Source organism: Cryptomeria japonica, chromosome 7 (genome assembly GCF_030272615.1).
Source record: "Cryptomeria japonica chromosome 7, Sugi_1.0, whole genome shotgun sequence".
Classification (NCBI taxonomy): Eukaryota; Viridiplantae; Streptophyta; class Pinopsida; order Cupressales; family Cupressaceae; genus Cryptomeria; species Cryptomeria japonica.
The window spans coordinates 733,247,929-733,264,555 of NC_081411.1; the positions used below are offsets into that span (position 1 = coordinate 733,247,929).

The 16,627-nt window shown below is 42.1% G+C and overlaps 1 protein-coding gene across 1 annotated transcript in view; it reads left to right on the top strand.

Moving 5' to 3' along the window:
* LOC131074597 (uncharacterized) overlaps positions 1-16,273 on the top strand; it is a 57,829-nt gene extending 41,556 nt beyond the window's left edge. The window contains exons 2-3 of the mRNA XM_058011239.2: positions 9,728-9,841; positions 15,751-16,273. Coding sequence (XP_057867222.1) covers positions 9,728-9,841; positions 15,751-15,900 — 264 coding nt within the window. The 3' untranslated portion in view covers positions 15,901-16,273. The remainder of the gene's footprint in view (positions 1-9,727; positions 9,842-15,750) is intronic.
* Positions 16,274-16,627: the final 354 nt, after the last annotated feature.

Sequence of the window (16,627 nt, forward strand, 5' to 3'; positions counted from 1 at the left end):
CGTCCTCCTAGTTTCGCCTTGCTGTCGGGTTTGCTTCGCTTTCTCCCTTGCTCTGTATACAAATGGGCCTCTTGGGGTCTTTATAATTACTTGTCCTTGTCAGGGTTAGGGTTAGGCATAAATGCTTTATTAATTTAATATAAAATAAATGCCTTTTTATCAGTCGTAATTTTTCCTTATTTTCCTTATTTTTGCCTGGCATTTCAATTTTTTAATACTTGCTGACCTTGACTTTTTTCTCCTCTCCATATGTTTCCCTTCCCTAACCTTTAGTACCCCCTTCCTTAGCAATCGTTTTAATTCCTTTATTTGACAGCATTTTTAAAATGTAATTCCTCGTACCTTCAGTTTACCAAGGTATCCCTTGGTTAGGTTGTGTCGTTTAGATGGCCTTTTGGGGTCCACTGGCCAATTTTTTGTTTCTACCACTGCTGCTAAATGATCTTTCCGCCCCCTTCGTTTCTCTTTGTTGGTCGTGTGCTATACTTCTTCGCTCTTCCCTTGTCACATGTCCCGTCTCCCTTCCATTTTTTGTTTGATCCCTCGTCGGCGTCCTCATCCCCACTGTTGCTCCTCTTCATTCCCGAGGGATCGTTTTGAGTCTTCATTTTTATCTCTGAATCATGCAACCACATATAGACGTGCGGGAGTCTCCTATAACATTCTTGTGCACAACATGTCCCTACATATTCCAGGTCCCATATCTTGTCAACTAACGGAGTGGGCCCCGCCCCCTTATATCGGCCGTCAATGTAGCGACCCCCATACTGTTGGTACCATTTTATTTTCTCTTCGTCAACCTTCGGTGGTTTCACGGGGTTAGGGATCACCCGATATAATGAATTGGGTCCGGCTTCTACTTCGCTTGGCTGGGAGGCGATGATGAATAGATCTTCTGTTTTCAGCACCATTTTTAAACAGGGACATAGGGTTGCCCCATACACCTCTAAGTCAAGCTCCTCCTCCAGGTCTACCTGTTCCTCTTTATTTGCAGTCTCCGCTCTCCTTCGGGCCTCCTCTTCTTCATCAATATCATATGCTACGTATCCCTCCCGAAGAGCTTCATATGGGGCCCGCTTCTTCCAATGTCCTGAAACCCGCACCCACACAGCTGGGTCCCCAAAATATGCATTTGTGAGGTACTTGTGGATCCTAGGAACCGCCACACCTTCCACTCGTTTCGGTACAAGCCGTTCTTCCATGGCCGCAAAAGGCTTCGCCCAGTCTTCATCTCTCCGGTAGGGTTCTTCTTTTACCACTGGGTCTTCTTCGACTTCCTTGCTCTGGCCAATGGTCCAGTGCCTTTTGGTAGCGTATCCCAACATGTTAATCTCAATTACAGGTTTGTTACATTCTTTGTAGATTTTCAGCTTGGAACCATTCATTGGGTCCCTGATTGGATTGTTGTCCAGAGTCGAGCTTCACCGCCCCGTTTTCCCTGACCTTTCTGATCTTATAGGGTCCGAGCCATCGAACTTTAAATTTCCCTGGTCGAAGTTCGTTTCGGCTGTTATACTTCAAAACTAACTGCCCCGGCCAGAAGTTGACTCGCCGTAGGTGCTGGTCATGCCAACACTTCCGTCGGCGTTGCACCACCTCCGTTGCCCATTGTGCCATTATTCTTCGTTCATCCAGTTTGATTAGGCTGCCAAGCCTTGCACTCAAGCTCTCTTCATCGCTGAGTCTATTATCCACCACCACCCGCAGGCTAGGTTTGGTATACTCGGCTAGTACTATTGCCTCCTGCCCATACATGAGCTGGAACGGGGTATGCCCCGTAGTGACTTTGTATGTTGTGCGGTAAGCCCATAGTACAACTGGTAGCCTTTCCTCCCAGTCTTCCTGCTCCACCCCACATGATTTGTAAATTATTGACACCAACACCTTGTTGGTTGCTTCTGCCTGCCCATTAGCTCGGGGGTAGTATGGGCTAGAGAGAGTTTGTGAAAGATCTTGAATTCTACGGTCATGGTACGAATTACTTGGTTGACAAAGTGCACTCCCCTGTCACTCGTGATTTGAAGGGGTATCCCGTACCTTGTAACGATCTGTTCATACAAGAACCGTGCCATACTCGAAGCCGTGTTATCTGGCAAGGCCCTCGCTTCTGCCCACTTGGTGAGGTATTCCGTAGCTACTACAATATATTTGCACCTATGCATGCTACTCGGCTTCAAAGGTCCCACAAAATCCAGACCCCAACGTTCAAATAACTCCTGCGGCTGCGAAGGAAAGAGGGGCATGAAATCTCTCTTGAGTGGTTTTCCCACACGTTGGCAAGTATCACACCCGATCACCCACTCTTGAGCATCGGTGTGTAGAGTTGGCCACCATAGGCCAGCCAAAAGTACTTTCCTGGCAGTTGCATCTGGTCCCATATGTCCGTCTGCTAACCTGTCGTGTGCTTCCTTCAACACACCGGGAATTTCCTCCTCCATAACACATCTCCTCAAGATTTGGTCGTGACCCATTTTGTATAGCAGCCCATTGATTAGTTCGAAGGTCTTACTCTTCAGTGCCAGCTTCCTCCGTTCCCCTGGCGGCATCTCCCTTGGAAATGTGGAGGTAGAGAGGTACCGACCAGTCTTTTCATACCAGGATGGTAGTATTGCAATCTGGAATAAGTGTGCATTTGGAAAGTCTCGTTCACCCCTTAGGCTGGTTCCCTTGATCTAATCCTTGATAGTTGGTCGGCTATTACATGGGACTTTCCTGGTCGTACAATAATGGTGAACGTAAACTCCTACAGGAGCAATAGCCATCTACTTACCCTACCTTGGATGATTGGTTTATTTACCAGGTACATTAGTGCTTGGTGGTCCACATAAAATGTGAATGGCGTAGCCAACAGGTAGTGCCAGAACTTTTGTACGGCGTACACCATCCCTAGTGCCTCCTGCTCTGTTGTGTTGATAGGAGTCGACTGGCGAAGAAAACAGAATGGTGCAGCCCTTGTGTCCCTACTTGCGCGAGGGTAGTACCAATTGCAAAGTTGGAGGCATCGACATGTACATGAAACTCCTTATTCCAATTCGGGTATACCAGTATTGGTGCACTCACCAGCCGATCCTTCAATTCCTTGAAGGCTTCTTCCTGCTCCGTACCCCATACAAATGACTCTCCCTTCCTTGTCAGCATATCTAGGGGCCAGGAGACTTGTGCAAAGCCTTTGATGAATCTCCGGTAGTAGCCGACGTGGCCCAGGAATGATTTCACCCCTGTCACATTCGTTGGGCTCTCCATGTTGACAATCACTCCTATCTTATCCGGGTATGTCTTCAGACCTTCCTTACAAACAATATGGCCAAGAAGCTTCCCTTGCGGTACCATCAACCTGCATTTCCTTTGGTTCAGAGACAACCTAGCTTTTCGACACCTCTCCATACATTCTCCGAGAGCCTTCAAATGGGTGTCCTGGTCGCTAAAAATCGACCAGTCATCCAGGAATGCCTTGAAGTTTCCTACGAACATTTTGTCGAAGATGTGTAGAATTATTCTCTGGAAAGTTGCAAGTGCATTACATAGTCCGAAGGGCATGCGATTATAGGTGTACACCCCTTCCTCCACCACGAATGTGGTCTTCAGTTTGTCTTCTTCCGCAATACTTATCTGATTTTTTCCCGAGAACCCATCTAGGAATGTGTATATCTCGTGCCCGGCTACTTCCTCCAAGATGCTGTTAATGAATGGGATCAGGAACAGATCTTTGATGGTTACTGCGTTTAGGTACCTGAAGTCTACACATATCCTTATCTGATTAGCTTCCTTCTTTAGAGAGATGACTATTGGGGAAACCCAGTCACTAGTTTCCACTTTGAATATGATCCCTGCTTCCATCATTTTGTTGATTTCCTCGTTTACTTTGGCTGCATAGTTCTTGTTCATCCTGTACGGTCTCCTCTGTACCAGTTGGGCTCCTGGTACGAGGGTTATGCGATGTACGCACAACTCTGACGGTACCCCCTTCAAGTCCTTGTAGGTCCAAGCAAAGACGTCCTTGTATTCCAGAAATATCCTGAAAGCCGTTGCCTTCAGTACGGGGTTCCAGTTGTCTCCTACGAGTATTACCTGTGGGTCCTCATCCTTGCCTAGATTGACTTTTCTCACCCCCTTTCCTCGTACTTGATGGGTTTGTCTCGTTCAGACTGGTGGGCTGGCGTGTCATCCACTCATGCCATTCCCTCCTGGTACCTGCCGTACTCCGGTGGAAATGACTGTTCGTCCATACTACCACTTGATTCCCCAATCTCGCATACTTGCAACATGTGGCACTCCGGGTGGAAGACCTTCTAGTCCTCCATTTGCCAATGGAAGAGTTCGGCCAACAAACTAGTTCCATCTTCAGAACATCCGTCTAGTTCCAACACTCCTTCCTCGTTGGGTTCCTTCCCTCCTTTGTCTCCTTCGGAACCCCACTCCCATCTACTTGAATCCTCCGAGTCGGAGTCGGATGACGCAAGCTCTTCACTGACGGATTGATTCCTTAGGTCGATTACATACTTATGACCGTCACTCTCAATTGAGAGTGTATTCTTCTTCCAGTTATGATTGGCTCTAGCCATGATCAGCCATCCCCTTCCCAAGAGGGCGTTGTACGCTTTTCTTTCTAGTGGGATGACTACGAAGTCCAGAAGGAATCATTGTGTCCCGATCACTACCTTTTGTGCCATGAGAGTACCGAGAGGTTTGATACTGTGTTGGTTTGCACCGACGAGATGGAATGTTGGTGGCCAGAGAGTAGGCTTGCCAAGGCTTCTCCATGTTTCCTCCGGTAGTACGTTGACTCTAGACCCACCATCCATAATGGTGTTTGTGAGCTTTTGTCCCATTATGTTCATCTCCACCACGGTAGGTTTTCGTCCAATGCTTACCGTGAGTAGCATAGGGTCCATGACGTCCGTACCGGGTTCCTTCACCGGAGCCGTACTATGTGGTTCCGTCATCGTCCTGTGTTCTTGGCCGACGGTGGTGTCATTGGCTGCATTCGTCAGGGCCATCCTCAACTGTGGTATGGTCTGCAGAAGGTCGGATACTCGTACGGGTATTGTGGATTGTAACATCTGCTTAATGATAGTTTTCTTCGGTCCTGACCGGAGTGATGTACTGACAGCCGGGTGCGAGGCCCTCCGCTCTTCTGCCATTGCCCGCTCGATATCCACCCTGGCTTTCTGGAGTCTTTCCTTCTCCGTGCGAGGGTCAGGATACATGGCTTTCTTGTTTTGCAATCTTGTGATTGCCAATACGCCTTCCCCCGATCCTTCTACCTCCAGCATATTCACCCCTTTTTGCTTTGGACAGTCTATGTCCTCATGATTCCTTGGACCGCACCATTTGCACAACAAACTTCCTACGTCACCCCCGTTTTGACATTCCCACGCAAAGTGACCCCATTTGTTGCACTTTTTGCATTGAATCATGGGTCGTCCCTTCGCGTCGTATTGAATTCTACTCCTTGGCGTGTTATTATTGGACCTGTTGTTACCCCGCCGATTGTTTCTGTACCCTCCAGGAGAGGCGTCAGAGTTTGTTGCCGGCTTCAGAGGTATCGCTGGCGGTGTGACCTGGTCGGGTTGGGCGTAGAGCACTTGTGTGCTCCGTGCTTTCAAGTTGTATGGGCATTCCTTAATGGAATGTCCCATTACTTGGTCGATGTCACAGAAGGCTTTGCGGGGACAACTCCCCTTAGTGTGTCCTTGCGTCTTGTAGTCGGTGCACCATAGCTCCTTTCCTTCCCTGCCACCTTCCTTGTCAGCCTTTAGTTCTTTCATCATCCTCATCATATCCCTTTGGAGTGCTTGCACGGTTTTGGACTCCCCATCATTGTCTTCATCCATACTGTCACCATTGCTCACCCGACGCTTCCCTCCGGATGTCTTATTTTCACTTTCAATATCCATCGCACGGTTGTATGCTTCATCATACGTGGGCGGGGGGACCACCTTCATCTTCCGTCTGAGGGATGGTACCAATCCTTCAACAAACCATCTCTTCTTGAGGCCATCAGTCGGTTGGTTCTCCATTTTGTTGAGCAGTTCCCTCAGCCCTCTACTATGTGCCCGCACGCTTTCACTTTTTCCCTGCTTGGTATTGTAGATCTCCGCCACAATTTCATTGTCGTCCTGTAGGAGTTTGAACTCCTCTTTGAAAGCCTTCTTCAGATTGTTCCAGGACGTTTTATACTGGGCATCTAGGTCCGTATACCAGTCAATGGCTATTCCTCGCAGAGTGGCTGGAAATGCCTTCAACCAGTAATCCCGGTCATCCTGGGCATTTGCCTCCCAAATGGTCATGCATGTCTTACAATGCCGTACGGGGTCCTCCGACCTGTCGCCCATGAATTTTGGAAGCTTTTGTTTCTTTGGGGTGTGTGCCATTGTTCTTGCTTGAAGGGTTTTATGTAGCGCTTGGAAGTGACTATATGCCAGAAAGGTATTATTTGTCTGAGAGGTACCGTACGCTCTTGGTCTGGTTGGACCCCTGTCCGCAGGGCTTTGGTCACCCTCGCTCCTATAGTCCCTCCTTCCCAGGGTTTCTGGATCTGACCCTCCTATTTTGATGCCCTCTGACAAGGACAAATTCTTGATGCCACATAATGTTGCTTCAAAAATCGTGGCGATCTTTTCGTGCAGGTCCCGTACTGCCTCCTCTCCTTGTTCAAAATATTCTGACGGGTTGCTTTGCGACTCGGCTCCGGAGTCCTCTTCACTTGACGTCGAGTGTGGGGCTTGGTCGGCGAGATCTTCCTCCGCTATGTCTAGAAGTGGCAGGTTCTTTGCGACTTTAGCCAACTCTTTCCACGTACATGGCCTTTGTCTCTCCCGACTACGACTCCGACTTCTGCTGCGTTTCTCCGAGCTCCTCGAGTCCACAACCTCTCTTAGTCGTCGTCTCCATTCGGCCTGTTCTTTTATGTGGAGAGGTCTCTGTACAGCTCCCTCGTCTACTCCTTCGGTGGTAGTGGTATGTTTGTCCTTGTTTGGCCGTAGGGGCATCAAGTGCCAGAGGTACGACGTCGACTAGCCTCCCTCTCCCCTTCCTACAGCTCCTCTCCTTGTACCTACGGAGTACTTGTTGCCGACGGAGTTCTCGTGCAGTTTCCTTCCTTCGGTCTTGAAGTGCAATCAGATTTCTGGCGAGTAACCTTGGAATACTTCTGAGCAGGTCAAAGACGGGACTGCTAACGGTGAGTTCACCACGTACCGTGCCTTCAAAGACGGCTCTCTCCTGAGCCTCCCTCTACATGTATTGTGTGACTGACATGTCCCACAACTCTACCACGTCTGCCGTCAACTGATCCTGTCGTGCCTCTTCCACGGTACTCTCTTCGTGCGTGTCGCTGTCCACGACAATTAATTGCTGGTTGAATGCTGGCCCATTAATTCCTTCCGCTTGCCGCCATGGTTATCTCCAGGTTTGTTTAGGCAACGACGCCAAAATGTTTGGTCCTTAATGTAAGGTTGGTAACACTCACAGATAACACAATGTTTTCCACACGTACGAGTTATTCACGTAACAGAACATTCACATATCACAACATAAGTAGTAATGATAAACAACTAGACCGGAAGAGTTATATCTTTATTGAATTATCCAGAATATATCCATACATAATCTCCCCTGTCGAGGTTCCATCCAAACAATATATAGACTCGACAGTTGGCCAAGTTGACAACCGTCACCAACTCCCAACTACCCGACGGGAACCTCTCGACGACGCAACATAACCATAAACACAACATAAACACAATTATAACTATCATTCCTACTAACATTAGTTATTTACCCCTAACAATGGCGGACTTTCATGACTCCATTGCATAGGGCAGACTTTCATGACATCTCCACCAGTATGCTTGGGCAGGGCGGACTTTTGAGACGTCATCAAGCATGGCAGACTTTGAAGACTTAAGGAGGGCGGACTTTTGGAAGACCACCTCTTGCATAGGGCATGGTTTGAGGATACCTCCATCATTAGCACCATGGGTGAAGTTTTCATCACCTGCCATAACACTCAACATCATTCATTAGCTAGACTTTGAAAAATATTTGGAAAATTTCAAAATTCCACAATTTCTTCAATTTTAACTAGATTAACTTGAAATTTGAAATTCATGCTCAGGCAAACTATTCTGAAGCATCATGACCCCTAAAATGTAGGAACTTAGCTTTTTAGGTCAAAACTTGAAAATTTTCGATCGCGATCAAAGCAGGTCAGTGGTATCAGTGCAAATCCTAGGTCCCCACTCCAAAAAAGCAAAAAGCAGGCATCCCTAAAAAATAGGGAAAACTTTCTAAAAATAGCCATACCGGGGATTGGGCTAAAAATGCCAAAAATGAAACTTCCTAAAAAATGGGAAAAAGCAAAAAAGCAAACTTTCTAAAAATAGGAAGTTCAAATTCGTTCAAATCAATTGGGTTCTTCGTCCTTTGGCCTTTCTAGGCACTTTGACGGTATCTGGACTCTATTATCACTTGGCTTGCAAAAACTGACTTTCAATCTCTAAGACTCAAACCGTTCAAAACTTGATAGAATCGAGCAGAACTGAAGCGGAAGGCCACAAGACACTAACAAAAACCCTAGAAAGCAGGAAAGGAGAGGGTACCCATTTGCAATGGGGCGATGTGTGAAAAAGGTCACAACAGGTCTCTACTTATTTGTTTTAATGTTGGTTTGAATGAAAGATTTTGTGGATGATTAATGGTGAAGTTCGCATATCCATACTACTAGCAATTTGCTGATTGTAAACTTGCCTTGCGTTCTCAACTGGAATCCTTATTCAAGCTTAACTTCATTTGCTATTCACACATTGATGTGGATTGCCTTGATGGTGTCTATGTTGTTGTTGGTAATTTGAACGTCATATATTTACCTTAGAATATTGCACTAGCTTTGTGGAGTTGTTCATTGATGTCAAAGAAAAGTCTAGTAGAATCTCACCAAGTCATCCATCTTTCTTACAATCCTAGGAGTAGATTAGTCTTCCTAAACCCTTTCCCTTTTGTCCTTTTTTGCAATTCAAGTTAGTTTAGGAGAGAAAGCATCACAAGATTGCAGTTCCAACAATGTCCAAGTATCCAAACATTCATGCATTTGATGTAAGTTCCCTTGTGATGCCAGCATTATCACATCAAACCATTGAGCTTATCCACACATCAAGACCTCACATAGTTTAGCATTTGAGAAGATTTTGTTCAAGAGAGGATAAGATAATTTGGTATTTTATTTTGTGTTTGAGGTGCATAAAAAACACATCAATAGGACCTAACATAATTTAACACTAGAAGTAGTGGCTTTGGAAATTGTGTTTCAATCGAAGTTGATTACTGAATATCTTTTTAAATTTTGTTCAGTGGTTTACATTTTGGCTTCAGATGTAGAAATACAAATTTGCTTACCCCTATAGTTATAATTAATCATCTATTTCTATATGATTTATAATAATAGCAATGGAATCCTATTATTTTATTGAAGTGCGTTTACAGTGAAGAAGTTATTTTATTACTTTCCTGGATATGGAATCTTTATTAAATAAAAATACTGCCTAAATTTAAATAGAATTTTTGAGTTTTAATTTTCAAGGGTCAGAGAACATGCTTCTGTCCAGTCTACCATCTGCATGAGTTTTAAAGATTAAAGTCATTTATCTAAGAAAGGTAGCCCTTTCATGTCGTATCTATCTCAATTAAAAAGTTCCTTACCGTCTTCATGTGCTTGGTACTGATTCAGATTGAAGAAAAAAAGCAGGCAGCAGCAGATGTCTTGTTCCAATATTCACAATTTGTCATGGCATGCATCGGAGAGGGTGTACGCCCACATGAATTAAGGCTTCATCTGATGAAGGCAAGTAATGTCTTTTAGTAACTATTTATCTTGTTGTGGAGGCCAGGTCCAATCTTCTTCTTTGTATTATCTTTACCAACATTAATTCGTATATTGGCCACAATGTTGATCTTTGAATTACCCAGCAAGAAAGAGCAAGGTCATGTTGCTTTTTTTGAGACAATAGAAATAAATTAGATGTGTTACTTATATGTCAAGGAGCTCATGGGCTAATTATGACCTCTTAGAAGATTTGAACTTAAATGCAGTCAGAATAATGGTTTTGTAATGTTTTGGACCAACTTTAGAGATATGGGATAAGATGATGGATCACAGAGTGTGATCTGAAACATTGATGCAAAAAAGCTCACACAATCAAATCTAGAAGCTCATAGAGACACATCTTATTTTGTTAATATCCTCCAAAGACGATGACAAGCACAATAGCTAGACTAAAGTAAAGGTATTGTAGGGATCAAAATACTAGTATGAAACAATGTTAGTATAAATTCAACTGGATTGCCATTTCTTTCCAATATAAGTGTACACACATCACAAAAAAACATTAGCCAATTTTGAAATGAAATGACTTATACCCATCACACCTCCTAGGGTGTTATTTTAAGGAAAGCATTCTGTTGACCTACTTGTCTCGATGTTAGTACTAAATGTCCATGGGTGAGACATGGGATAAGCATCTACTAACTATTTAATAAAATGACAATAGAAACCTAGAACAACTTATTTTGTTCATATCCTCCAAAGACGATAACAAGCACAATAGCTAGACTAAAGTAAATGTATTGTAGGGATCAAAATACTAGTATGAAGCAATGTTACTGTAAATTCAACTGGATTACCATTTCTTTCCAATATAAGTGTTCACACATCACAAAAAAACATTAGCCATTTTGAAATGAAATGACCTTATACCCATCACATTTCCTAGGGTATTATATTAAGGAAAGCATCCCGTTGATCTACTTGTCTCAATGTTAGTACTAAATGTCCATGGTTGAGACATGGGATAAGCATCTACTAACTATTTAATAAAGTGACAACAAAAACCTGCTGATGTGTTTTTATGCACTTCATACACAATAAAATACCAAGGTATCTTATCCTCACTTGAACAAAATCTCCTCAAATGCTGAATTAAGTGATCACTTGAGGTGACTCCAAGGTTCCAAGTGTCAGGTCTTGACGTGTGGAAAAGCTCAATGGTTATGTGATGTCCCCTTCTAGTTGACTTCTGTCGGCTGGGTAGATTAGCCTATCACTGACCCTCGTAGGCTGATGAGGTTGGTTAGAGGGTCTTCTGGAGATTGATTCTTCATCTTTAGAGTGAGCATTACAGAATAGGCTTTCATTTGAGGTCTCCAGGACTCCGTTTGAGAGACTTTCTATTTTTAGCAGTCCTGCTATTTTTAGCCAGTTGGGTTGGGCAGTGGCAGAGTATGGTTTGGCAGTCTCCAGTTCTGACGGCAGACAATTCTGATGGATACTTAGAGAGATATCAATATTTAATTACTTAAATTAAATATTAAGTGGCAAACTTTAATGTTTTAATATTATTAAGTCACTTTAAGTTATAACTTAAGTGAGGGTCTATTTCTCATCGGATGGGGCCACTTTTTATATTAGATTGGAGATGATTTATTTTTGACGCCTCGATAGTCAAAAAGAAATATTAAAAGTTTAAACATCTTTTAAATGATAAAATTGTGCAACTTGGGAAGCTGCGCCAATTAGGGCTGCAGCCCTAATTCGTCCTTTGGAGAGTTTATAAGGTTGCCTTGGGTTTTGAAAAGGATTATGTGATTGAAGATATTCTCTTTTTTTCTTTGAGAAGAGACTTGGCCAAGGGTTTTCAGCAGAAGATTATTCTGCAGGTGATCGGAGGTATTGGTGCAAGGAAACGTTGGATTCTTGTGCAACAACATTAGAGTGTGAAATACCAGATGATTTTGTTATTGTTGGTTTCATTCAGAGACCAAGTTTGAGCAGATTGGATAAAGAGGCATTGTTCTTTGAAGAGGGTTTGATAACTACAACTAGAGGAGAAATAAAGAAATTCTAAAGTGATTGGTTGCTGATTTGACCTGCTTTGGAAGCTGTACCCTAGATAGCTGGAAGACTGCGATTTTGGCAAGGGAGCTTCTAAAAATCATGGAATAATTACTAAAGGTGGCGCCTAGTCTTCCTTGACACTTTGAGCTATTGCATGGGCGATTCTGGTTAGTATTGAATAAACAGTGATCTGCTGTCATACATTTGCTTGCATGAACAGCAAGGGTTTGATGAATTTCCAATCAGAAAATCAGTAATTTACCTATGAAATTATTCTATTATTATTGTCTTAGCATTCCATGGAATATTAGTGTTGTTTGAATGTTATAAGAGACCTCAGGCTGAAATTAATAAATTTCCAGATTATAGCACTGTTGTTTTTTTTTCCTTCATATCTTGTCAAAACTTGTATTATTTGTCAAAAACAATTGCTATTGCAACACAAACGCACCAGGTTCAACTAAACGGACAGAGACAATAAACACAGCTTGTGAAAGGTTCTTACAGGTTAGATGTGATATTGTTGGAATCACAAGGGGGACTTACGTTGAACTTGAACTTGCTTGAATGCGGCTGGAACTTGAGATCTAATTGACTTGAAAAAAGATATAAAGGATGAGGGTTTAGAGAGACTACACTACTCCTAAGATCAATGATAGCACTAGATCATGCTTGGATGGACACATTCCTTAAACCTTTGCCATGTTGCCAACAACTACACAAAATTGATGCAATCTTCCAAGGGAAATGAAAGGTTTTCATATCATGAACGTTCATCTGAATACCTAATATGTTGTTGCAACTTGAATAAACATATCGACAATTGAACTTAGCACATCTTGGTGTTTATGCTAACTGTGCACTATAATTGAAAATCATCCAACCACAAATAGTATGAACCAAAGGAATCATCAAGATCCATACATTACTCTATCACAATTAATGAACTTTTTTTAACATGAGGATACAATGAGAAACCATGCAATATGTAGAAGAAACCCCACTATCCACAAAGAATTCAATGAAAAGGATGTTTATAAACATGCTTGGCAACCATTTTTGCCTTCTCCTACTCTACTCTAACTACTAATTACTTCTGCTACTACTCATTAATCTATTTACAAATGAGAGAGTGGAGCCTTATATAGTGCTCTCAAACAATTGAACAGCCAGGATCAAATCTACATCAATGGCCAAGATTGAAAGATAGAAAACCCTAATTAGGGTTTGTTACACCCAATGCATAATATTTAATGCTTAACCAATGATAAAATTACATTGAATTGGACACGTCCATATTTTAATGTTGACCAATAAATGATGAGGTTAGGTACATCAAACTTTGCGCCTCCACATATGGTAGTTATCCTTGTTGGATGAGACAAGTGCATTGAATCTAGACACCTTGACTTGGAATGATGTGATTGGGTTGAAGATGACTAAGCACCACCTCAGCTTACTCCTTGTAACTCATCACAAGAGTTTGTGATTTGAAAAATATCTCTTGATACTTAACATTTCTGAGCGCTTGAAGTGATGATGGTGGGAGATATTCCCAAATTGCATCATCTTATTCAATTTGATCACCTTCACCTATCCTTGACCCTGAATCTCTTCACTTGAAGCCTTCGTCTTGGATTACTCTCTTGCTGTATTGGCAACATTTCTTAGATTTCCAGAGGAAATTCAAGATTGTCCAACTTCCTCCTCATCGTGAATGCTTGATCCTCCTTATAAAACTTGATTCTTTCAACCACCTCTTGTATTGTTGAATGCTTTGATGATGGGCAGATCTTTCTTCTTTGAAGGATAATTTGGATAAATGTAATCCATGTCCGCCTTGTTGTCTTCTTCATATCCTTTTTCAGGTTGGTGTTGAGTCCTCATGGAGATGCATTCTCTCTTGCTGAAGTGCCTTAGAGAGCTTTGGTGAAGTCTTTCTCTCGAAGTGCATCCCTGCCTTGATGTTGCTTGCAGCCGGCTCCTTCACTCTCTTCCTTAATCACCTGCAAAAGCAAACAAGATACCATCAAATATACCGATTTCACACATTTTTCAAACCTACTAATCTGATATGTATTCCTAATGGGGGGGAAATAATGTTCTAATTTCTGATGTCATGTCTGATTTCACTCACTTTAGGTCTGATTGGGCTTTAAGTCTAAGATTTTTAACATTTTGAAGTCTGATTGTGGATTCTACCAAGTGATAGACAAAATGCTGCACTTCACCAAGAGGTCGTGGATCTTAGCAACTTAAGGAAGAACTTGCTGACGACTTACATGGATTTGAGCATGCAAAGGAAGGAAAACTCCTTGGCCATGAATTTGGGGCAGTGAGGGAACAATGCTAGGATGGCCGTGGATTTTGGGCAGTGAAGGAACAATGCTATGATGGCTGTGGATTTGGGCCAGCCAAGGAAGAAATTGCTTATTGATATCCAATTTCATTCCTTGACTCATCCCTCATCTTTGCTTATCATCCTCTATTGAGATATCGATTTGCTTGAGGATTATTCAATCACCCCAAGCATCCATCATGGAATTCATGCCTTGACTTAGCCATTTATATCCTAAAGGTTGCATTGCGAGTCCTTTCTCAATGAAGACCTTGACTTCTATCCAATACTAAAGCACTTTGACAAAAGGAAGCTGAAAGTTGTTTGTTCATCCTAGCCCAAGACATGGAAATGCTGACTTGATCACATCCTAATAATCAAAGGCACTGCATCTTCTCACAAGAAAAAGGTTGAAGGCTCGAAATTATTGCCAAGCTAGACGACTAAGCTAAGCCAACTATGCTACCAAGCAAAAAAGTGGGGCTCCCCATTTGCAATGGGGCGATGTGTGAAAACATCACAACAAAACCTAGAACATCTTATTTTGTTCATATCCTTCAAAGACGATAACAAGCACAATAGCTAGACTAAAGTAAAGGTATCGTAGGGATCAAAATACTAGCATGAAACAATGATACTGTAAATTCAACTGGATTGTCATTTCTTTCCAATATAAGTGTACACACATCACAAAAAAACATTAGCCATTTTGAAATGAGATGACCTTATACCCATCACACTTCCTAGGGTCTTATATTAAGGAAAGCATTCTGTTGACCTACTTGTCTCAATGTCAGTACTAAATGTCCATGGGCGCATGCCTGGTTGCCTTGCCATGATTAAATGTTCCATACGGTTCTGGGATTTATACCATGGAAAAATGTGTAAGCCATAGGAGAAGTTTGGTTACATGGCAAGTGTTTAGGAAAGGTTGAGCTTTTGTGAGAATTTTTCTAACTATGCTCTGGGTGCTGCAGAGGATTAATAAATATCCTCTTATGTGTAATCCATCAATTTCCATGCAAAGATTTATAGTTCAATCTTGCATCATTGAAATGCTTTTCTAAGTTGAAAAGCACATCTTCCAATTCAATTCATTTATGTGCGATGTTTGCAAATGGTTGTAGTCCTGTATTCTGACTCTTAACACTGAAACCTGGAGGTAAAATTAATAAATTACGAGACGCAACTCAGTCATTAACTTTGCAAGAGGTTAAAGGATAGAGACAGGCAGAAAATTGGATGGTGGCTAGATTACTTACATTGTACAGCTACACCGTATCAGAGATCCTTAACATAGATTACTGACTTGGATAATGTTCTCTCTGGGCTTAACATAGGTTTGACAAAGCTGAATATTAGTGGAACCATTCTTGAGTGCATTCCACATTTGAGTGTATTTAGCGAAATGCATTTTCTGTAACCCATACACCGAACTGTTACAGGAGACAACTTTTTTGTTTTGATATTTCTCTTTCAAGCTATCAAATATTTGATAGTGACTTAGGATTATTGTATACAGGAACTCTCAGGTATGCCAACATCATTGAAGAAGGTACAGCCTCCGCTCCCTCCTACTGTGCAGCCACATACACCTTCTCCTGAAAGAGTGGATAAGGCGTCATCTTCTGCTGTAGCAGTGGAGACAGACACGGATCGCATGCAAGAATAAACATTGCATAACAATCCAGGCAATGCATTTGTGAATTGGCTTGGCTGGTTGTGTTTGAACTTTGAATTACCATGCCAAGGCTTGTAAATTTTTTTCATGCATGTAAGGGAGATCTGAATTGAATTATTTTCAGGTCACAAAAAATTTGGCTTTATGATTTGCTGAAAGCATGCTTGAAGGAAACTTTTCTTCTTAGTCTTTAGTCTTGTATGTGTCAATCCTAGGTTCATGCAAGCATTTGTCTATTGCCATATTAGCTATTACCTATTAGATTGCATTCTTGTACATAAACATCTTGAAGTTGTATCAGTTCACCTTTTGTGCAATTCAAAGTACAATATGAGAAGTTCCAAAGTCTATTCTGTTTGTTGAATATTTTTAGTTATTTGACTGTACCATATAGATTTGTGTGATATAACAGTTGATCTCAAGAATTTGATCTTCTTGATCTATGTTTACTTACTAAATGTACGAGTGTATGCTCGTTTCAAGATTTAGATTAAATGTGGTTTCTTTCCTAGAATATGAGATCCTTGATTTGAATCTACAATCTCTAGTTGCTAACATAAAGTTTTAAAGCCTATCTTTGGGGAGAATTTTCATTTTTTCTTGCTTTGAGCACAAGTTGTTAAATAGAATTGTCAGTGCAACTAGAGGCATTATGCCCTGTATTCTGTTGCTCAATTATACGATTCTTGACACAGTAACTAGGTTGGATTTTAGAAAG